The sequence below is a fragment of the Salvelinus sp. IW2-2015 genome, linkage group LG31, assembly GCF_002910315.2.
Source record: "Salvelinus sp. IW2-2015 linkage group LG31, ASM291031v2, whole genome shotgun sequence".
Taxonomy (NCBI): Eukaryota; Metazoa; Chordata; class Actinopteri; order Salmoniformes; family Salmonidae; genus Salvelinus; species Salvelinus sp. IW2-2015.
The window spans coordinates 19,501,460-19,525,362 of record NC_036870.1 but is presented as its reverse complement, the minus strand read 5'-3'; the positions used below and the strand labels follow the sequence as shown (position 1 = coordinate 19,525,362).

The 23,903-nt window shown below is 41.5% G+C and overlaps 1 protein-coding gene across 1 annotated transcript in view; it reads right to left on the bottom strand.

Annotated features, from left to right (window-relative positions):
- Nucleotides 1-23,903, bottom strand: part of LOC111955524 (adenylate cyclase type 2-like) — a 99,020-nt gene that overhangs the window by 6,379 nt on the left and 68,738 nt on the right. Inside the window, exons 17-23 of the mRNA XM_070436379.1 lie at nt 14,664-14,831; nt 13,607-13,698; nt 4,679-4,837; nt 4,326-4,472; nt 3,898-4,005; nt 2,897-3,011; nt 2,623-2,747 (exon numbers count right to left, since the gene is read on the bottom strand). Of these exons, the coding sequence (XP_070292480.1) occupies nt 2,623-2,747; nt 2,897-3,011; nt 3,898-4,005; nt 4,326-4,472; nt 4,679-4,837; nt 13,607-13,698; nt 14,664-14,831 (914 nt within the window). The remainder of the gene's footprint in view (nt 1-2,622; nt 2,748-2,896; nt 3,012-3,897; nt 4,006-4,325; nt 4,473-4,678; nt 4,838-13,606; nt 13,699-14,663; nt 14,832-23,903) is intronic.

Genomic DNA, 23,903 nt, shown 5'->3' with positions numbered 1-23,903 from the left:
CACCAGCCAGGCCATGGCTCCGTAAGAAGTATCTCAAGGTCCTGGAGTGGCCTAGCCAGTCTCCAGACCTGAACCCAATGAGAATCTTGGAGGGAGACTGAAAGTCCGTATTGCCCAGCGACAGCCCCGAAACCTGAAGGATCTGGAGAAGGTCTGTAATGGAGGAGTGGCCAAAATCCCTGCTGCAGTGTGTGCAAACCTGGTCAAGAACTACAGGAAACGTATGATCTCTGTAATTGCAAACAAAAGGATTTCAGTACCAAATATTAAGTTCTGCTTTTCTGATGTATCAAAATACTTATGTCTGCAATAAAATGCTAAATTAATTACTTAAAAATCATACAATTGATTTGTGAATTTTTGTTTAGAATTCCGTCCTCTCACAGCTTGAAGAATGTACCTATGATAACAATTACAGACCTCTACATGCTTTGTAAGTAGGAAAACCTGCAAAATCGGCAGTGTATCAAATACTTGTTCTCCCCACTGTATATGTATGTATGTATATGTATATTGTGTATTTATACTTTATTCAGAAAACTTAGGGGGCCGAATAAGACGACCCGCGGGCCGCCAGTTAGGAAACCCTTCTCTACATTCAAGAAATCGCTATAACCTGGTAGCACCAGCATGGCTGAATGAGTGGAATCCCAGATCACCTTTATCTCATCTACAAAATCTTTAAACAGGAGTAAGCAACGCTTCCCTTCCCCCAAACCTGGAGGAACTGCTCTGCGGGGGAGAAGACACCCAGGTGATCTGCCGCCCTACGACACAGCTCGTAGGGCGGATTAACCACCAATGGTTCCCTCTCCCCCGCCGAATCCAAAGCTGGGGCTTAGGCTGCCCCGAACTGATGTCATCCGCTTCACACTCTGAAGACCCTGCAGAGCCAACCAGGGACAGTATATCATCCCCTGAACACTGCCACTGCCACAGAAACCAGAATGATCCCTTACATGGGCTGTGATGACATGCCTGTCAACTCACCGCTGCTGCTGCTCTCCCCAGCCTCAGACAACCTCATCCCTGAGGTCGCTTCACCGGAAGACCCTTCGCCAGCAGCCCCAATCTTTCTCACAAAGTCAACCCGACGCAAAATGGAAGTTGAACCCAGCCGGGGACAATGGTCACATGGGCGTGTTTCCACCCCAGGCAAACATTACAGCACTCATGAGTATCTTTCATTTTCATTGTGAAACTACATGCCCTTGGGCACGGTCGGAGGTTCAAACTCGGCTGGTTAGCCATTTTTAACTTACTCTTACCACTGGCCATCTTACTCAAGCAAGGAAGCACAGTCTACACAAGTGGAGCAGAAAGTAGTGGGTTTTTAACAAACACAAAAAACATTACCAAGACCCAAAACTCGTAATATCTAGAGGGACAAGTACTCTCTCCCCACCAACAGACACCTAAGTCAGAGCCCAATCTCATAGCCTCGTATGCTTGAAAAGTTTGTAAATTGCGTGACACATTCTTCCTTCAGGCGAGATGAAGAGCGAAGAATTGAGGAAATTAATGCGCGCCCTGGTATTATAGCCAGGAAGGCGGGGCTTCTGAGGGTGGTCTCAACATTCCTTAGCCCGTTGGGCGTAATTTCTTCAGGTGATTATGATTGGTCGTTGACTCCCCATAGTGTGTTATACCAAGTGACCGACTGAAAGGGACCACAAAGCAGCATGTCCAAACAAATCACATGTAGGCAGGATATTCTATAGAAGTACATATCTAACTCAAATTAATTTAATGGATCTCTGTGGTAAATTCATATTACTAACTGGAGACTTAATCAGGAAAGGTGTCACGTTCCTGACCTGTTTTCTCTTGTTTTTTATGTGTTTAGTTGGTCAGGGCGTGAGTTGGGGTGGGCATTCTATGTTATGTGTTTCTATGTTTAGGTTCATTGTCTGTTAGCCTTATATGGTTCTCAATCAGGGACAGGTGGTATTAATTTCCTCTGATTGAGAATCATATATAGGTAGGCTGTTTCACACTGTTTGTTTGTGGGTGATTGTCTTCCGTGTCTGTATGTATGTTCGTACCACATGGGACTGTAGCGTTTGTTTGTAGTCTGTACCTGTTCGTGCGTTCTTCGTGTATTTGTAAGTTCTCATGTTTTAGGTCAGTCTACGTCGTTTATTTGTTTTGTAGTTTGTTAAAGAGTTTTCGTGTTTCGTCGTTCTGTTAATAAATATTCATTATGTATTCATCACCCGCTGCGCCTTGGTCCGCTCATTCTCATCAAGACGATCGTTACAAAAGGAGAATAGTTAAAGAGATAAGTTCATCGTGGCTTTGAGTATATTGTATAGTTCTGCATTATTATATATCTACATTTGCATATCGTACCGTACTCATTAACCTTGATCTATTTCTGCAGCGACCCCTAGTGGTATAACATAAAACTGCACAGAGCTATTATTACTGTAGCAGTGTTTCCCCAAGGGGTGCACATTTTGGGTTTTGCCCTAGAACTACACTGCTGATTCAAATAATCAAAGCTTAATGATGAGCTGATTATTCGAGTCAGGCATGTAGTGCTAGGGAGAAAAATAAACACGATAGAGTTTGGGAAACTGCTGTAGCATTACTATTCGTATAACTGTATTAATTGAGTACCTGTATTTTTCCCAGTACCCCAGTACTCTCCATCCTGCTGGCCACATTAACACTGTTCCCCCAGATATCATACTGAGGCTTTTGAGCTCCGATCACCCCCGCAATCACCGGACCATGGTTTATCCCTGACACAACCAGGAAGAAGGGTTAGAGGTCACATGTAAGACAGAGTCGGACTGTACCAATTACACTATACCGTCTCTCTCTCTCCTCTCGCCTTCTCTCCTGTCTCTCTCATACACACACACGCACTCGCTCTCTCCTTCTCTCTTACCGACTCGTAGCCTGAAGTCATTGAAAGAGTGTTTGTTGATAACGTCTAGTTTCCCGACCAGAGCGAAGGCAAACTCCATCATTGTGCCGATGTGCATGTACTGACGGTCATGTTCCTGAGAGAGAGAGAGAGAGAGAGAGAGAGAAGAAAGAAAGAGACGGGAGAGGGAGAGAAGGAACAGAGAGAGGAAAGAGAACAAGAGGGAGGACAGAAAAGGAAAGAGAGGAAGAGAGGGGGAGAGAAGAGAGGAGAAGGAGGGGGTAGAGGAATGGAGAGAGGAGGTAGAGAAGGATGAGAGAGGAGGGGGGTAGAGGAACGGAGAGAGAGGGGGGGGGAAAAGGGGTAGAGGAACGGAGAGAGAGAGGGGGGTAAGAACGGAGAGAGGATGGGTAGGAACGGAGAGAGAGGAGGGGTGAGGACGAGACGAGAGGAGGGGGGTAGAGGAACGGAGAGAGAGGAGGGGGGTAGAGGAACAGAGAGAGAGGAGGGGGTAGAGGAACGGAGAGAGGAGGGGTAGAGGAACGGCAGAGAGGGGGGTAGAGAACGAGAGAGAGGAGGGGGTAGGACACGGGAAGAGAGAGAGGGGGATGAGGAACGGAGGAGAGAGGGGGTAGAGGAACGGAGAGAGAGGAGGGGGGTAGAGAACGAGAGAGAGGGTAGAGAATGGAGAGAGAGGAGAGGATAGAGAATGTAGGAGAGGGGATAGAGGAATGGAGAAGGAGGGTGAGAATGGAGAGAAAGGGGAATCCATTCATGTGTTGGCAAAGCCATCCATTATTGATAAATTGAACATAAACAAACATTACAATAATTCACTGATCAATTTTTCTTCTGGGGTATCTCTGCAGTGTTGTGCTGTGATGTTGTTGTGTGTGATGTGTGTGTGTGTGTGTGTGTGTGTGTGTGTGTGTTGTGTGTGTGATGTGTGTGTGTGTGTGTGTGTGTGTGTGTGTGTGTGTGTGATGTTGTTGTGTGTGTGATGATGTGTGTAAAAGATGTACCTGTGTGTATTCAGGTCCAGGTGTTGCGTTGAGACCAGTAGCAGCCATATAAGTGCTGCCAATAGTCTTTATCTTCTCCACCCCGCTGAACTTAGGCTTGGACAGCAGCTGTCACACAGAGAGAGGGTAAAATTTAGCCTTGGACAGCAGCTGTCACAGAGAGAGAGAGAGAGGATAGAGTTTAGCCTTGGACAGCAGCTGTCACACACACAGAGAGAGAGAGAGGGTAGACAATTAGCAAGAATAGTGTAACAAGGATGTTACAGACAGTTCGGTTACAGATTTGTTCCTGTTATCAGTGAAGATGCTCTGTATTGTCTAACATCCGGTTATGATCAGTAGTAACGGATGTAATATTACTGTGACACATTCCACAACAGCCCAACACACAGATGTGATTAGTAGCCAATAAGGACAGAGTAACTCACCTCGTCAAAGTCAGCGATGATCTCGTTGAGGAGTCTGAGACATTCCAGGCCCTCCTTGTTGACGTCTGACTCTGTGTAGAACTCCTTAAAGTCTGGGATGGAGGCGAACATCACACACACCGACTCATACGACTGGTGGTACAGATCCTGGAGAAACAAGCACAAAGACACAGGTCAGTGGAATGGATCAGTGCTACTGGTTCCATATAGGGTTAGAATATGTGGTTCTAAAGTTAGTTCTAGAATGCATTCACTTTGTGTCTTCTTTGAACATTTTTAGAATGGGAATGTGCTTTGTTCTATGATTCTGAGTTCTCAAGGTTCTGATGTCCTGTGAATGGTTGCTGCCTCACCTCGTTCTTCCAGTTACGTCCCAGGAAGTGTTCTGCAACATGGGCCGGTAGAACGTTCTCTAGTAGAACCCTGTTAAGGTTCTCCATGGTCTCAATCTCCTCACACTCTCTCTTGAACTTGTCCCTCCACAGGAAGTCCAACCTACAGTAATATTCATTCTGTTAACAGGAGGACACAGAGACGGTAAAGATATGGTGGTAATAAAGTAAATAATAAATAATTTTACTTTACTCTCTGAAATGACTACGCTTGAGTGAAGGTTTACCAATAATAGCATCAATTAAGTGATGATATTTTATTACTGTAAATGTAGGAGGTACATTTTTCATGAATTTGCTGAACAGATCAAGTTAATTAAAATGAGACTGGACTTGACTCACTGCTGACTAGACTTCTGAAACAATGAAAGAATTGAAAACAGAACACATGGGTCAATGTGCTGCTAGGTCAAACACATCGTTCTCAAAGTGTTTATTTTATTTTTTATTGTCCACTTGGAGAGTCACTGCTTCAAGCTACATCTGTAATCTATAACTATTCCTCTCACACATTCTCTTAACTTTAACGACATGGAAAAAATTTCATCTTTTGGTCATTTTCCTCCCCCATAGACCTACAATACTCCTGTCAACTAATCATCCTCTGTCCCAAATGGGACCCTTTTCTCTATATAGTGCACCACTTTTGACAAGGGCCCTGGTCAGAACTACTGCACTTTTTATAGGGATTAGAGTGCCGTTTGGGACGTAGAACTATCTCACCAACTGGCCCTTAAGAGCATGTTTGTATTCATGGCAAATGAGCGCTCCGGTAAAAAGACAATGAAGCAGAGGATAGCAGCTTCGCTCCAGGAAACGCTGAGCACCAGCCTGATTAGCATAAAGAATAGGTGCTGGTTTCTCATTGGTTATTTGTGAGATGGTGGTCAAAACGTGTGTGTGTGTGTGTGTGTGTGTGTGTGTGTGGTGTGTGTGTGTGTGTGTGTGTGTGTGTGTGTGTGTGTGTGTGTGTGTGTGTGTGTGTGTGGTGTGTGTGTGTGTGTGGTGTGTGCCGTTGTGCGTGTGTGCGTGTGTGTGTGTCTGTGCCCTGTATTAGAGCTTATGGCTACCTGTGGGCCGGCGTTTATATACGTGTGTGTGTGTGTGTGTACTAGTTAGGTCATCCTTGTGAAGAGTTGAGAAGGCCTAGTAACTAGGCCAGGCAGGAACAGTGGTATTAGCTGTTTAGTAGGCAACTAGCTAATGATGGTTAATTAATTAATCATTCATCTGTTCTTCATTACCTCATGTTTACAGCCAGATGCTGCAAGGGAGGACAATTTAACAACCCCAGAAAGGATTTAAAATAAAGAAACAGGCAAAAAGTTTAAAATCCTTTAAAATACAGCTAACCAAATACTGCAATTAAATTAAACATGTACTTCATCCCCAAAACACAGCCCCTACCCTACTGGTGACTATAACCCAGTTTGACAACAGGGGGAACTGTATGGGCTGGCTCTTGTCCACTGGGAATGGTATATTTGGGTACACAAAAGTGTCTCTGAAAAGCTCTGATGGATGGTACTCCAGAGCAGTGGCTTAGGCAAACATATGATGATGGCAGGGCCAGCAAAAATGTAGGTCGGACAAAATCTAGGCACTCAAATCATAATTTCATTATCATAAAAGCATAGCCTATCCTATACCCTAGACAGCAAATTCTCTAATGTTATATCATCACTGACATCAGGCCTTAAAGTTACATTATGCTGGCTTGTAAAGTGATATGTTATTCCTATTGAAATACAGACAGAGTTAGCACATCCAACAGTTGGAATTTTTATTCATCTGCAACCTGCTTCCGAAATAACTGTCAGGGTAAGGAATATTAAGAAAGGAGACTATCTAAACCATTTTAACTGTAACAACCATTTCAGTAACGGATGCAATAAATATAACTAATTGATTGAATTAGTTGAGAAAACTGTATGTTATTTGTCTTTGTGTAGCATAAGATTAATAATTCAATCAATGTACATGTAAAAACACAGATATTAATTCAAAACAAAATTCTAGCTGCAGTAGAGCACGCTGTGAAATAAGATCATGATGGGTGAAGTTTTGATTGGAACATTTTACTCTCCACTCAACACTGGTTATTAACACTAGGGTTCTTTTACATCTGAATGTGTTTTTTTAACTCCAGAATCAACACTAGAAATGTTACACTGAAAAATCAATACTAGGTAACACTGGCCAATTTGCTGTGTACTTTAATCGATCGCACACAACAAACCATCTAATAAGTGATTTCACATTACAGATAAATAGTCTTGTAGGCCTACGTTAATCCACGAGTCTTGCTCTTAACATGCAACTCACATAGACCTACACATAATTAACCATAGGTCTATAATTAATAGACTGAGACTAGAACATAATGTCCTGACATAACAGTAATAAACACAATAGGCAGCCATATCCTACAGTGCCTTCAGAAAGTATTCATACCCCTTGACTTTTTCCACATTTTGTTGTGTTACAGCCTGAATTCAAAATGGATTAAATTGCATTTTTTCCTCACCCATCTACACACAATACCTCATAATGACAAAGTGAAAAGATGTTTTTAGAAATGTTTGCAATTTATGTTAGAATTACTTTTGGCAGCGATTACAGCTGTGAGTCTTTCTGGGTAAGTCTCAAAGAGCTTTGCACACCTGGATTGTACAATATTTGAAAATGTTTCTTTAAAAAGATTTTCAAGCTCTGTCAAGTTGGTTGTTGATCATGGATAGACAGACATTTTCAAGCTTTGCCATAGATTTTGAAGCTGATTTAAGTCAAAACTGTAACTAGGCCACTCACGAACATTCAATGTTGTCTTGGTAATCAACTCCAGTGTATATTTCGTCTTGTGTTTTAGGTTATTGTCCTGCTGAAAGGTGAATTTGTCTCCCAGTGTCTGTTGGAAAGCAGACTGAAACAGGTTTTCCTATAGCACTTACTTAGCTCTATTCCGTTTCTTTTTATCTTAAAAAAACTCTGTAATCCTTGACAATGACAAGCATACCCATAACAGGATGCAGTCCCCACCATGCTTGAAAATATGAAGAGTGGTACTCAGTGATGTGTTGAGTTGGATTTGCCCCAAACATAACGCTTTCCATTCAGGACATACATGTTGGTTTTTTTGCCACATTCTTTGCAGTTTTACCATTAATTTAGTATTGTGGAGTGAGTACAATGTTGTTGATCCATCCTCAGTTTTCTCCTATCACAGCCATTAAGCTCTGTAACTGTTTTAAAGTCACCATTGGCCTGTTGGTGAAATTAGTGTCTTTGTAGTAACAAATACTTGTATGTGTGGGGTACAGAGATGAGGTAGTCATTCAGAAATCATGTTAAACTCTATTATTGCACACAGAGTGAGTCCATGCGATGTATTATGTGACTTGTTAAGCTTGCCATAATAAATGGGTAGAATACTTATTAACTCAAGACATTTCAACTTTTAATTCTTAATTAATTAGTAACATTTTCAAAAAACATAATTACACTTTGACATTATTGGGTATTGTGTGTAGGACAATGACACAAAATCACAATTTAATCAATTTTAAATTCCATCTGTAAGACAACAAAATGTGAAAACTGTTGAGATCACTGAGCCAAAATGCAAGCCGAGTGCAATTCTCTGCTGGGCGCTGGAGATCAAGTGTGCCTACAATGTATTTTAAATGACCAATAGCCTATAGGGCCTAACTATAATGCATGGGCAGAGAAGTACAGGGCAAAGATCTATTTCCAATTAAATTAAATTCCCAAAAATCATAGGCTATTTACATTGACTGTAAATAAATATTGTTTCATGCATCTGCCAATTTTCTCCATGTAGGCCTACCTCTTATTATAAATAACATAGAGTCCCTTATATTTCAAAACTTGAGTCTCAAGCTAGGCTATATGATAACACTGGTCAGAGGTCAGTTGTTGTATCTAGGCTATATGATAACACTGGTCAGAGGTCAGTTGTTGTATCTAGGCTATATNGGTCAGTTGTTGTATCTAGGCTATATGATAACACTGGTCAGAGGTCAGTTGTTGTATCTAGGCTATATGATAACACTGGTCAGAGGTCAGTTGTTATATCTAGGCTATATGATAACACTGGTCAGAGGTCAGTTGTTGTAGCCTACTACTTGCGAGGCACATCGGAGCTCCCGAGTGGCGCAGCGGTCTAAGGCACTGCATCTCAGTGCAAGAGGCATCACTACAGTCCCTGGTTTGAATCCAGGCTGTATCACATCCGGACGTGATTGGGAGTCCCATAGGGCAGCGCACAATTGGGTCAACGTTGTCCAGGTTTGGCCGGGGTAGGCCGTTATTGTAAATAAGAATTTGTTCTGAACTGACTTGCCTAGTTAAATAAAAAAATATATAAAGAAATTGTTGTTGAAGTAACTGTTTTTTAAATTTCACTGGACTGATGGTCATGTCTCAGTGGAGGATGGGACAGAGTGCGAGTTGAAGTGGAGAGGCGTGTTCCATGGTTTCTAAAAGGGTGGAATTAAAACAGTGTTGTAGTGCTGATCGTTGTCTCTGAATGTACTGAAACTGTCTTTAAGGCCCCCGATTAGATCAAAGCAATCAATCACTGATATCAAATAACTTGGCAAATGCTCGAACATCCTCTCTATACACAGTCTCTAGAAATGTTTTTACTGTCAGATTTTTTGGCCATTTTACTTGTTTTTGCCAGCCAAGTTGGCAAGTGAGTCTTGGTATCACTGCAAAGTGACACGTGCCAGAACCTTCCCATTCTTCTGAAATTGATACGCTGATTGTTCCCCCCCCCCCCAGTAAACAATCACAAGCATAATGAAAATGCCTTACATAGGCCTAAAGGAAATAGATTTTATTTAAAGATGTCCTTGAGTATCCTGAAAAGCATCTGCTAAATAAAATGTATTATTATTATCAATATACAGTGAGCTCCAAAAGTATTGGGACAGTGACATTTCTTTGTTTGTTTTGGCTTTGTGCTCCAGAAATGTGAAATGATACAATGACTATGAGGTTAGTGCAGACTGTCAGTTGTCACTTGAGGGTATTTTCATCCATATCGGGTGAACCGTTTAGAAATTACAACACATTTTGTACATAGTCCCCCATTTTAAGGGACAAAAAGCATTGGCACAAATTCACTTATACAGTATGTGTATTAAGTACAGTGTCTTGCAAAAGTATTCATCCCTCTTGGTGTTTTTCCTATTTTGTTGCATTACAACCTGTGATTTAAATGGATTTTTATTTGGATTTCATGTAATGGACATACACAAAATAGTTCAAATTGGTGAAATTAAATGAAAAAAATTACTTGTTTCAAAAAATTCAAACAAATAAAAAACGGAAAAGTGGTGCGTGCATATGTATTCACCCCCTTTGCTATGAAGCCCCTAAATAAGATCTGGTGCAACCAATTACCTTCAGAAGTCACATAATTAGTTAAATAAAGTCCACCTGTGTGCAATCTAAGTGTCACATGATCTGTCACATGATCTCAGTATATATACACCTGTTCTGAAAGGCACCAGAGTCTGAAACACCACTAAGCAAGGGGCACCATGAAGAGCAAGGAGCTCTCCAAACAGGTCAGGGACAAAGTTGTGGAGAAGTACAGATCAGGGTTGGGTTATAACAAAATATCAGAAACTTTGAACATCCCACAGAGCATCATTAAATCCATTATAAAAAAAATTGAAAGAATATGGCACCACAACAAACCTGCCAAGAGAGGACCTCCCACCAAAACTCACGGACCAGGCAAGGAGAGGACCATCAATCAGAGAGGCAAGAAAGAGACCAAAGATAACCCTGAAGGAGCTGCAAAGCTCCACAACGGAGATTGGAGTATCTGTCCAAAGGGCCACTTTAAGCCATACACTCATACACACAGAGCTGAGCTTTACAGAAGAGTGGCCAGAAAAAAAGCCATTACTAAAATAAGCAAACACGTTTGGTGTTCACCAAAAGCCATGTGGGAGACTCCACAAACATATGGAAGAAGGTACTCTGGTAAGATGAGACTAAAATTGAGCTTTTTGGCCATCAAAGAAAACACTATGTCTAGCGCAAACCCAATACCTCTCAACTTGAAGGAGCTGGAGCAGTTTTGCCTTGAAGAATGGGGAAAAATCCCAGTGACTAGATGTGCCAAGCTTACAGAGACACACCCCAAGAGACTTGCAGCTGTAATTCCTGCAAAAGGTGGCTCTACAAAGTATTGACTTTGGGGGGGTGAATAGTTATTCATGCTCAGGTTTTCTGTTTAAAAGAAAAACATATTTCTTGTTTGTTTCACAATAAAAAATATTTTGCATCTTCAAAGTGGTAGGCATGTTGTGTAAATCAAATGATACAAACCCCCCCAAAAATCTATTTTAATTCCAAGTTGTAAGGCAACAAAATAGGAAAAAATAGGAGAATTATTTTGTAAGCCACTGTAGTCATACGCTTAGCATTTTGTCCCATGTTCCTATTACGCCATAATTACATCAAGCTTGTGACTCTACAAACTTGTTGGATGAATTTACTGTTTATTTTGTTTGTGTTTTCGATTATTTTGTGCTCAATATAAATTAATGGTAAATAATGTACTGTGTCATATTGGAGTCACTTTTACTGTAAATAAGAATATAATACATTTCTAAACACTTCAACATGGATGATTACGGATAATCCTGAATGAAGTGTGAATAATCATCAGTGAGAAAATTACTGAGGCATAAATATCATATCCCCCAAGAATGCAAACCTCCCCTGTTATTGTAATGGTGAGAGGTTAGCATATCTTGGGGGTATGATATTCGTGCCTCTCTAACTTAGGTAAAAAGACAAATAATGTCCCGTTTGGAACACTGACATATATTGGGTGGGCCTGTCTCTCCAGTTGGTGGGATTGTGCCAACCCAGACCCACCCATGCCTAAGCACCTGCCTCAGTGAAGAGACAGTACAACACCCTCCATCTTGCTGTCTCTCTCTGTCCTCCATCTGTGTGAATTACTGACTTCTATTTTCACCTGCTACCATTGAAGCAGGCAGAAGTCAGAAGTTATATAGTCAGTACATAGGTATCACATAGATACTACATAGTTAACACATATTTAGTACATGGTCCATAGCTGCTGGTGATTCTCTGATCCACCTCTACGCAGACGTCACCTTTCTGTATACTTTTGGCCCTTCTTTGGACACTGTGTTAACTAACCTCCAGACGAGCTTCAATGCCATACAACTCTCCTTCCGTGGCCACCAACTGCTCTTAAATGCAAGTAAAACTAAATGCATGCTCTTCAACCGAACACTGCCCGCACCTGCCCGCCCGTCCAGCATCACTACTCTGGACGGTTCTGACTTAGAATATGTGGACAACTACAAATACCTAGGTGTCTGGTTAGACTGTAAACTCTCCTTCCAGACTCACATTAAGCATCTCGAATCCAAAATTAAATCTAGAATCGAATTCCTATTTCTCAACAAAGCATCCTTCAGTCATGCTGCCAAACATACCCTCGTAAAACTGACTATTCTACCGATCTTTGACTTCGGCGATGTAATTTACAAAATAGCCTCCAACACTGTCCTCAGCAAATTGGACGCAGTCTATCACAGTGCCATCCGTTTTGTCACCAAAGCCCCATATACTACCCACCACGGTGACCTGTATGCTCTCATTGGCTGGCCCTCGCTTCACATAGCATACCACCCTGCATACCACTGCTGGCTTGCTTCTGAAGCTAAGCAGGGTTGGTCCTGGTCAGTCCCTGGATGGGAGACCAGGTGCTGCTGGAAGTGGTGTTGGAGGGCCAGTAGGAGGCACTCTTTCCTCTGGTCTAAACAAAGATCCCAATGCCCCAGGGCAGTGATTGGGGACACTGCTCTGTGTAGGGTGCCGTCTTTCGGATGGGACGATAAACGGGTGTCCTGACTCTCTGAGGTCATTAAAGATCCCATGGCACTTATCGTAAGAGTAGGGGAGTTAACCCCGGTGTCCTGGCTAAATTCCCAATCTGGCCCTCTACCATCACGGTCACCTAATAATCCCCAGTTTACAATTGGCTCATTCATCCCCCTCCTCTCCCCTGTAACTATTCCCCAGGTCGTTGCTGCAAATGAGAATGTGTTCTCAGTCAACTTACCTGGTAAAATAACGGTAAAATAAAAAAATAAATAAAAATATTCGTAGCCAAACCTACTGGCTCCAGATCATCTATAAGTCTATGCTAGGTAATGCCCCGCCTTATCTCAGCTCACTGGTCACCATAGCAGCACCCACCCGTAGCGCGCGCTCCAGCAGGTATTTCTAACTAGTCACCCCCAAAGCCAATTCCTCCTTTGGCCGCCTTTCCTTCCAGTTCTCTGCTGCCAATGACTGGAACGAATTGCAAAAATCACTGAAGCCGGAGACTCATATCTCCCTCACTAGTTTTAAGCACCAGCTGTCAGAGCAGCTCACAGATCACTGCACCTGTACATAGCCCATCTGTAAATAGCCCATCCAGCTACCTCATCCCCATACTGTTATTTATTTTTTTGTTCCTTTGCATCCCAGTATCTCTACTTGCCCGTTCATCTTCTGCACATCTATCACTCCAGTGTTTAATTGCTAAATTGTAATTATTTCACTATGGCCTATTTATTGCCTTACCTCCCTTATCTTACTTCATTTGCACACACTGTATATAGACTTTTCTATTGTGTTATTGACTGTACGTCCGTTTATTCCATGTGTAGTTCTGTGTTGTTGTTTGTGTCGGACTGCTTTGCTTTATCTTGGCCAGGTCGCAGTTGTAAATGAGAACTTGTTCTCAACTGGCCTACCTGGTTAAATAAAAATAAAAATAAATAAAAATAGCTATAACAGGTTTAACAGGTACTGTACCTGTCGTGCTAACACCAGTAGAGTGATGAAGAAGATGAAGAGAGAAACAGAACCCATCGTCTTCAGATCCTTTAGAATGCCTGGCCTGAGGAGAGAGGGATGAGAGAGAAAAAGAGCGATGAAAGAATAAAAACAAAACAACCATAAAGTGCAACTTTCAATCAATGTAATAACTTGATCGATCTCAGGAGTGAATCCTCTCTCTGACTCGTGCCTCTCTCTTCTTCTCTCTTCCTCCGTCTCTCTTCCTCTATCTCTCTCTCTCTCTCTCTCTCTCTTCTCTCTCTCTCTCTCCTCTCTCTCTCTCTCTCTCCTCTCCTCTCTCTCTCTCGTCTTCTCTCATCTCTCTCTCTCTCTCGCTCTTCTACCATCATTCATATCAGCAAAATAACATTCCACTCTATGAAAGACAAAAACCCAATTGCATAGAACCTGTCACGTCATGATCCGAACAAACAATTCCCCCAGCAACCGGAGTTCTATTCCATAGCGACAACTTTTTGATTGACAGTTGAAAGGAATATCGCTTAGACAGACATTTCCCTTAAATGACTTTTGTCTGTGGCTCTGAATCCTTGGCCTATTATTGCACAAATGCACAGTAAGGGAAAGACAGTGTTAACAGGTGTGTGTTGTTGTGTGTGTGTGTGTGTGCTTGTGTGTGGTGTGTGTCGTGTGTGTGTGTGTGTGTTGTGTGTGTGGGTGGTGTGTGTGTGTGTGTGTGTGTGTGGTGTGTTGTGTGTGTGGTGTGTGTGTGTGTGTGTGTGGTGTGTGTGTGTGTTGTGTTTGTTTGTGTGTGTGGTGGGTGGGTTGCGTTGGTTTTCTGGTGCTTGTGGGTGCATGTGTGTGTGCCTCCAACCCTCATACACACATGCACAGTCATTCCCTGAAGGCTGTAAATGTCTGTGGCTTTCTACCCTAGTATATTACATCAGGCCGAAGGAAAGGAGCATGTGTTAATACCAGGGTTTCCAAAAAGGAAAGCCTGTCTCTCTAGCTTGTCAGTGTGTGTGTGCATGTGTTTGTGTGTGTACCTGTCCAAGTGTCTGGTGTGTGTAGAGTGCAGTACTGTATCCGTCCAGCAGGTGTGCGGTGTGTCTGGAGGATGATGATTGTTGTAGGTCACCACTGGCAACTAGCATGACAACCATCTTCAGCTCGTAGTTTATCCTCAGGAACACGAACATGACACCAGAACCCAGGATAAACAACAGTACGATAAATTCTACAGAGAGAGATACAGAGAGAGGCAAGAGAGAGAGAGCAAGAGAGAGAGAGAGAGAGAGAGAGAGAAGAGAGAGAGAGAGAGAGAGAGAGAGAGAGAGAAGAGAGAGAGAGAGAGAGAGAGAGAGAGAGAGAGAGAGAGAGAGAGAGAGAAGAGAGAGAAGAGAGAGAGAGAGAGAGAGAGAGAGGAAAGAGGAGGAGAGAGAGAGAGAGAGAGACGAGAAATGAGAGAGGAGGGAGAGAGGGAGAAGAGAGAGAAGAGAAAGGGAGATGAGAAAGAGAGAGGGAGAGGGAAGCGGGTGGGAGAGAAAGGAACAAATGAGAGAAGGAGTGCGGAAAGGAGGGGGAGTGAGAGAGAGAGAGAGGAAAGGGGGAGAGGGGAGAAAGAGAGAGAGAGAGAGAGAGAGAGAGGAGGCGGGAGAGGGTGGATGGGAGAGAGAAGAGAGGGAGAAAGAGGAGGGGAAAGAAGGAATGAGAAGTCAATAAAATATTTTATATCTAATCTTTTGAGATGATATACAGTGCCTTCAGAAAGTATTCACACCCCTTGACTTTTTCCACATTTTGTTGTGTTATAACCTGAATTTAAAATTACATTTAGATTTTGTCACTGGCCCTACCCACATAATGTCAATGTGGAATTATGATTTTAGAAATTCTTAAAAATTAATTAATAATGAAAAGCTGAAATGTCTTGAGTCAACAAATATTCAACCTCTTTGTTATGGCGAGCCTAAATATGTTCAGGAGTAAAAATGTGTTCAATAAGTCACATAATAGGTTGCATTCATTCACTCCGTGTGCAATACTAGTGTTTAACATGATTTTTGAATGACTACCTCATCGCTGTACCCCACACAATAATCTGTAAGTTCCCTCAGTCGAGTAGTGAATTTCAAACACAGATTCAACCACAAAGACTAAGGAGGTTTTCCAATGCCTCGCAAAGAAGGGCACCTATTGGTAGATGGGTCAAATAAAAAAGCAGACATTAAATATCCCTTATAGCATAGTGAAGTTATTAATTACATTTTGGATGGTGTATCAATACACCCAGTCACAACAAAGATACAGGTGTCCTTCCTAAATCAGTTCCCGGAGAGTAAGGAAACCGCTCAGGGATTTCACCATGAGGCCAATGGTGACTTTAAAACAGTTACAGAGTTTACTGGCTGTGATAGGAGAAAGCTGAGGATGGATCAACAACATTGTCATTTGGGTTAGTATTGTGGAGTAACTACAGAGTGAAAAGAAGGAAGCCTGTACAGAATACAAATATTCCAAAACATGCATAAGGCACTAATGTAAAATTGCAAAACATTTGACAAAAAAATGTTTTGGAGCAAATCCAACAGAACACATCACTGAGTACCACTCTTCATATTTTCAAGCATGGTGGTGGCTGCATCATGTTATGGGTATGCTTGTCATCGGCAAGGACCAGGGAGTTAAAATAAATGGAATGGAGCTAAGCACAGGCAACATCCTAGAGGAAAACCTTGTTCAGTCTGCTTTCCACCAGACACTGGGAGACAAATTCACCTTTCAGCGGGACAATAACCTAAAACATGGCCAAATATACACTGGAGTATATTACCAAGCCAACATTGAATATTCATGAGTGGCCTAGTTACAGTTTTGACTTAAATCCGCTTGAAAATCTATGTCAAGACTTGAAAATGGCTGTCTCGCAATTATCAACAACCAACTTGACAGAGCTTGAAGAACTTTCAAAATAATATTGTGCAATTATTGTACAATCCAGGTGTGCAAAGCTCTTAGAGACGTACTCAGAAAGACGCACAGCTGTAATCGCTGCCAAAGGTAATTCAAACATGTATTGACTCAGGGGTGTGGATACTTATGTAAATGAGATATTTCTGAATTTCATTTGAAATAAATGTGCACTTTGTCATTGTAGGTTATTCGTTGGAGATAGGTGAGAAAAACATGTAGATTTAATCCATTTTGAATTCAGGCTGTAACACAACAAAATGTGAAATAAGTCAAGGGGTATAAATACTTTCTGAATGCTCTGTAGACAGATGGAGAGAGTCAAACAATAGACTAGACTCTACTTTATGAGTCTACATTAGCAAGCCATAACAACAGTTCCTCCAAAAAATGTCCAGTCAACATTTCCCCCCCAAAACTATAATGGACATCATATATCCTGGCCTATAAAAAATGGAATATGGCTCTTTATGGGCTGAGTATCACTTCACTGAGGGAGTATTATGGTCCATTAAGGGAGAGCTGGGCCAACACAGGGCAATGGATCAGAACAAGTTACTGAACTAGAGGAAGGAGGGTAGGAGCGAAGGAGAAGGAAGGAAGGAAGGAAGGATAGGAGAGGAAGGAAGGAAGGAAGGGAAGGAAGGAACGGAGAGAGGAAGGAAGGAAGGAAGGAAGGAAGGAAGGAAGGAAGGAAGGAAGGAAGGAAGGAAGGAAGGAAGGAAGGAGAGTCAGCAATAAAGAGCGAAAAAAATAGTATAACTGAATATGTGGAGAGCAGTGAATCAGGACTAGCTATTACTGGCTGACGAGGGTAAACACCATTCATTTAGAAGATAGGAGAAATGGATCCGGGCTATTAGCAGAGGTGTCTAAGTGAAAAAAAAGAGAAAAAAAATAAAGGAATATTACTGATGCAGAAAATAGAGGGAATTGGCTCCCAGTCAAGACTAATGGTGAAGGGAGATGTGTGAATGAAAGCCTGAACTAGAAGTAGGGGCCACATTAAATCAGATTGCGGGCTGTGAATGGCCACAGGGGCATATGCATCAGTCGTGAAAAGTGGATAACCACAATTATTCGAAAGAAATGGGTCCAGTGTATAAAGAAAAACTATTTATAAAATATGGGAATGAGATTGAGGTGTTGGACACTATGGAGGAGGGTAATGATGTGGAAGATATTACTGTTAAGTATTAGATAAAGTTGTACACAGAAGGTAAAAAATAAAAATGAAAACTGGGTATGAAAATGGTCTGGATCTGTTCATAAATTTTTTCAGTTCACTTATGAGTTCCTTGAGGTGTAAAACATCAGTAATGAGCTTGTCAAGCCCTATTCAGCAAGGCTGTTCTCTAGTGCTGATAAACACTAAATCAATACTAAATCTCAGGAGGACAGAGTTTTTGTTTCTAACAGACAGAGATGATCTTGCCACAGACGTAGCTAGGAGTGAGTGATTATGTAGGCTGTGTGTGAAGTGTGTGAAGCAAGGCAGGAAGACTAGGGCTGTCGCACAAGTAATTCAAATGCAATTGAGGGAAAAACAGTTGCGACACCACACCAGAGCCAGTTTCCCATGAACTTGAACTACTTTTGACTATTGAGATGAAGGAGAGGAGACAAGGAGAGGAAGCCACTTTAGACTATTGAGATACTATCCAAGTCAACAACCAGGCCACTTCTAGAGCCCTCTCAGTGTCACCACGACACATTGACAGCAGCACAGTGTCTCTCGGCTCTCTGTCAGCTGTTGTAAGCCTGTTGTGAAAACACACCGAGTAGATCAACAGTCTACAGTCTACACAGTCACACACAAACACAAACGGATTGATTGTGATTGATGTAACGCAACGTTTATGATAGACAATGTAAACAAACATTACTTTTGTGGCCCTGGTTAAAGAAATATGAGTGTTGACTTAAAATGATTTACAAAGGAGTGACTTTTCTACTATGAACTAATAAAAACAGAACGCTAGTGACGAACGCTAACTTAATGAAATCCAATATTGGAACCCTGGAATAATCCCCAAAATTCAGACTCTTCCAGAAAGGAAAGCAAAAGCACATTTTTCACCTGAAGTATTATAAATATTTGAAACCCAGGTCTGACTCAGAGTAGATGTTAGTAGCCTAGCCAGACATTTGTTGGTGGGTGAAAAAAAGTAACAATATATACAGTACCAGTCAAAAGTTTGGACACACCTAATCATTCAAGGCTTTTTCTTTATTTTTACTATTTTCTACATTGAAAAATAATAGTGAAGACATCAAAACTATGAAATAACACAAATTGAATCATATTGTCACCAAAAAGTGTTAAACAAATTAGATTATTCAAAGTAGCCACCCTTTGCCTTGATGGCAACTTTGCACACTCTTGGCATTCTCTCAACTAGCTTCATGAGGAATGATTTTCCAATAGTCTTGAAGGAGTTCCCACATATGCTGAGCACTTACTGTCTGCTTTTTCTTCACTCTGCGGACCAACTCATCCCAAACCATCTCAATTGGGTTGAGGCCGGTGTTTGTGGAGGCCAGGTCATCTGACGCAGCACTCCATCACTCTCCTTCTTGGTAAAATAGCCCTTACACAGTGTGTTTTGGGTCATTGTCCTGTTGAAAAACAAGTGATAGTCCTACTAAGCGCAAACCAGATGGGATGGGGTATCACTGCAGAATGCTGTGGTAGCCATGCTGGTTAAGTGGGTCATGAATTCTAAATAAATCACCAACAGTGTCACCAGCAAAGTAACCCCACACCATCACACCTCCTCCATGCTTCATGGTGGGAACCACACATGCGGAGATCATCCATTCACCTCCTCTGCGTCTCACAAAGACACGGCGGTTGGAACCAAAAATCGCAAATTTGGACTCATCAGACCAAAGGACAGATTTCCACTGGTCTTATGTCCATTGCTCGTGTTTCTTGGCCCAAGCAAGTCTCTTCTTATTATTGGTGTCCTTTAGTAGTGGTTTCTTTGCAGCAATTTGACCATGGCCTGATTCGCACAGTCTCCTCTGAACAATTGATGTTGAGATGTGTCTGTTAATTGAACTCTGTGAAGCATGTATTTGGGCTGTAATCTGAGGTGCAGTTAACTCTAATGAACTTATCCTCTGCAGCAGAAGTAACTCTGGGTCTTCCTTTCCTGTGGCGGTCCTCAGTTTCATCATAGCGCTTGATGGTTTTTCCAAGTTCTTGAAATGTTCAGTATTAACTGACCTTCATGTCTTAAAGTAACGTATGTTTCTCTTTGCTTATTTGAGCTCTTCTTGCCACAATATGGACTTGGTCTTTTACCAAATAGGGCTATCTTCTGTATACCACCCTTACTTTGTCACAACACAACTGATTGGCTCAAACGCATTAAGATGGAAAGAAATTCCACAAATGCCTTTTAACAAGGTATACCTGTTAATTGAAATGCATTCCAGGTGACTACCTCATGAAGCTGGTTGAGAGAATGCCAAGAGTGTGCAAAGCTGTCATCAAGGCAAAGTGTGGCTACTTTAAAGAATCTAAAATCTAAAATCTATTTAGATTGTTTAACACTTTTTTTGGTTACTAGATGATTCCACATGTGTTATTTCAAGAAAAACCCTGGAATGAGTTGGTGTGTCCAAACTTTTGACTGGTCCTGTATTTTCTAGGGGAGGAAACAGCTAATCTCATGCTTTTCTACACATTTTGTCATGAGACTGAGAGAAAATGATGCTGTTTTATAGCCAATCTCATGCTATTCTACACATTTGGCCATGAGGCAGAGCGAACATATTGCATGTTTAAGCTAATTAAAGTTCAAATATATGTGTGTTTATTGTGATAAAGGCACTGGATTATGAGCTGTCTTGTTTGCTAAATGAACAAATGAAGTAGGCAGTGTCATGGTGCATATAGCCATAGAAGCACAGTGACATATCCCACTGGGCACAGACATCAATTCAAATCAAATCAAATTGTATGTGTTACATGGGCCGAATACGACAGGTGTAAACCTTACCGTGAAAGGCTTACTTACAAACACTGAACCAACAATCAGGTTCAAGAAATAGAGTTAAGAAAAGATTGACTAAATAAACTAAAGTAAAAAAGAGAAGAAAAAAGTAACACAATAAAATAACAATACCGAGGCTATATTCAGGGAGTACCGGTACCGAATCAATGTGCGGGGGTACAGGTTAGTCGAGGTAATTTGTACATGTAGGTAGGGGTAAAGTGACTATGCATAAATAATAAACAGCGAGTAGCAGCAGTGTAAAAACAAAGGGGGAGGGTGTCAATGTAAATAGTCAGGGTGGCTATTTAATTAATTGTTCAGCAGTCTTGTAGCTTGGGGGTAGAAGCTGTTAAGGAACCTTTTGGACCTAGACTTGGCGCTCAGGTACCGCTTGCCGTGGTGTAGCAGAGGGAATAATCTATGACTAGGGTGACTGGAGTCTTTGACATTTTTTGGGGCCTTCCTCTGACGCCTAGTACAGTATATACAGTTGAAGTCGGAAGTTTACATACACTTAGGTTAGAGTCATTAAAACTCATTTTTCAACCACTCCAAAAATATCTTGTTAACTTCTCTAGGATAGGGGGCAGCATTTTCACGTTTGGATGAAAGGCATACCCAAATTCAACTGCCAGCTACTCATCCCCAGAAGATAAGATATGCATATTGTTAGTAGATTTGGATAGAAAACACTCTGAAGATTCTAAAACTGTTTGAATGATGTCTGTGAGTATAACAGAACTTATTTAGCAGGCGAAACCCCGAGGACAAACCATTCCGATTTTCTTTTTTGAGGTCACTCTCTTTTCAATGTATTTCATTGGGAATACAGATTTCTAATTGACCTTCTTGCAGTTCCTACCGCTTCCACTGGATGTCAACAGTCTTCAGAAATTAGTTGAGGGTTTTTCCTTTGTGTAATGAAGAAGTACGGCCATTTTGAATCAAAGTCACTTGAAGTGTCCTGTTAGATAGAGACGCATGACCAGAAAGCATGCTACAGATTGTTTTAATCCTGTATTGAAAACAGATAGACCTGTCTTCAATTTTATCGATTATTAACGTTTAAAAATACCTAAAGTTGTATTCCAAAAGTAGTTTGAAATGTTTTGGCAAAGTTTACCGTTAACTTTTGAGATATTTTGTGGTGACGTTGCGCAAATTGGAAGCTGTTTTTTTTCTGGATCAAACGCGCCAAATAAATTGACATTTTGGATATATATCGACGGAATTAATTGAACAAAAGGACCATTTGTAATGTTTATGGGACATATTGGAGTGCCAACAAAAGAAGCTCGTTAAAGGTAAGGCATGATTTATATTTTATTTCTGCGTTTTGTGTTGCGCCTGCAGGGTTGAAATATGATACACTCTCTTTGTTTACTGTTGTGCTATCATCAGATAATAGCATCTTATGCTTTCCCCGTAAATCCTTTTTGAAATCAGACATGTTCGCTGGATTCACAACATGTGTAGCTTTAATTTGGTGTCTTTCATGTGTGATTTCATGAAAGATAGATTTTTATAGTAATATATTTGAATTTGGCTCGCTACATTTTTTCTGGCTTTTGGCCAAGTGGGACGCTACCGTCCCACATATCCCAGAGAAGTTAACAAACTATTGTTTTGGCAAGTTGGTTAGGACATCTACTTTGTGCATGACACAAGTAATTTCTCAAACAATTGTTTACAGACAGATTATTATATTAGACACGTTCTGTCTCCTAGAGATGAACGTACTTTGCTGCGAAAAGTTCAAATCAATCCCAGAACAACAGCAAAGGACCTTGTGAAGATGCTGGAGGAAACAGTTACAAACGTATCTATATCCACAGTAAAATGAATCCTATATCGACATAACCTGAAAGGCCGCTCAGCAAGGAAGAAGCCACTGCTCCAAAACCGCCATAAAAAAGCCAGACTACGGTTTGCAACGGCACATGGGGACAAAGATCGTACTTTTTGGAGAAATGTCCTCTGGTCTGATGAAACAAAAATAGAACTGTTTGCCCATAATGACCATCGTTATGTTTGGAGGAAAAAGGGGGAGGCTTGCAAGCCGAAGAACACCATCCCAACGTGAAGCACGGGGGTGGCGTCATCATGGTGTGGGGGTGCTTTGCTGCAGGAGGGACTGGTGCACTTCACAAAATAGATGGCATCATGGGGGAGGAAAATTAGGTGGATATATTGAAGCAACATCTCAAGACATCAGTCAGGAAGTTAAAGCTTGCTCACAAATGGGTCTTCCAAATGGACAATGACTCCAAAAATACATCCAAAGTTGTTGCAAAATGGCTTAAGGACAACAAAGTCAAGGTATTGGAGTGGCCATCACAAAGCCCTGACCTCAATCCTATAGAAAATATGTAGGCAGAACTGAAAAAGCATGTCAGCGAGCCTACAAACCTGACTCTGTTACACCAGCTCTGTCAGGAGGAATGGGCCAAAATTCACCCAACTTATTGTGGGAAGCTTGTGGAAGGCTACCCGAAACGTTTGACCCAAGTTAAACAATTTAAGGGCAATGCTACCAAATACTAATTGAGTATATGTAAACTTCTGACCCACTGGGAATGTGATGAAAGAAATAAAAGCTGAAATAAATCATTCTCTCTACTGACATTTCACGTTCTTAAAATAAAGTGGTGATCGTAACTGACCTAAGACAGGGAATTTTTACTTTGATTAAATGTCAGGAATTGTGAAAAACTGAGTTTAAATGTATTTGGCTAAGGTGTATGTAAAGTTCGGACTTCAACTGTAGGTCTTGGATGGCAAGAAGCTTGGCCCCAGTGATGTACTGGGCCGTACACACTACCCTCTGTAGCGCCTTAAGGTCGGATGCCGAGCAGTTGCCATACCAGGCGGTGATGCAACTGGTCAGGATTGTTAGGTTCTTATTTTTCAGAGTAAATATCCCACGGACACTAGAGAAGCTTTAACCAAGTTTAATTCATCCCAAAGGTTCTGTACAGCTGTAATCAGACAGCAAAACATTTTCCTCCATCACAGTTATATCCTACATCCTACTTAATACTTAATACACTCCCTCTCTCCAATCCTTACAGTTTATGCCCAACAGGAACAAGGTAACCAGATACTAAACCCTGATTACTCCCTTAAGGGGAACTGACGTCACCCATCACCTCCTGACCTCAACCCCTCCTTCACCTAATCCACAGCTATCCATCTGTCTTCCCTATATCAACACATCGCTCTCCTCTCCTCCATCAAACACATTCCAAAGCCTTCTGGCTTTCTACAGACTCTTTCTATTCAAAGCTTCTTCTCTATCATTTATTTAATATCTCAATGTTCAAAGTTTAGCC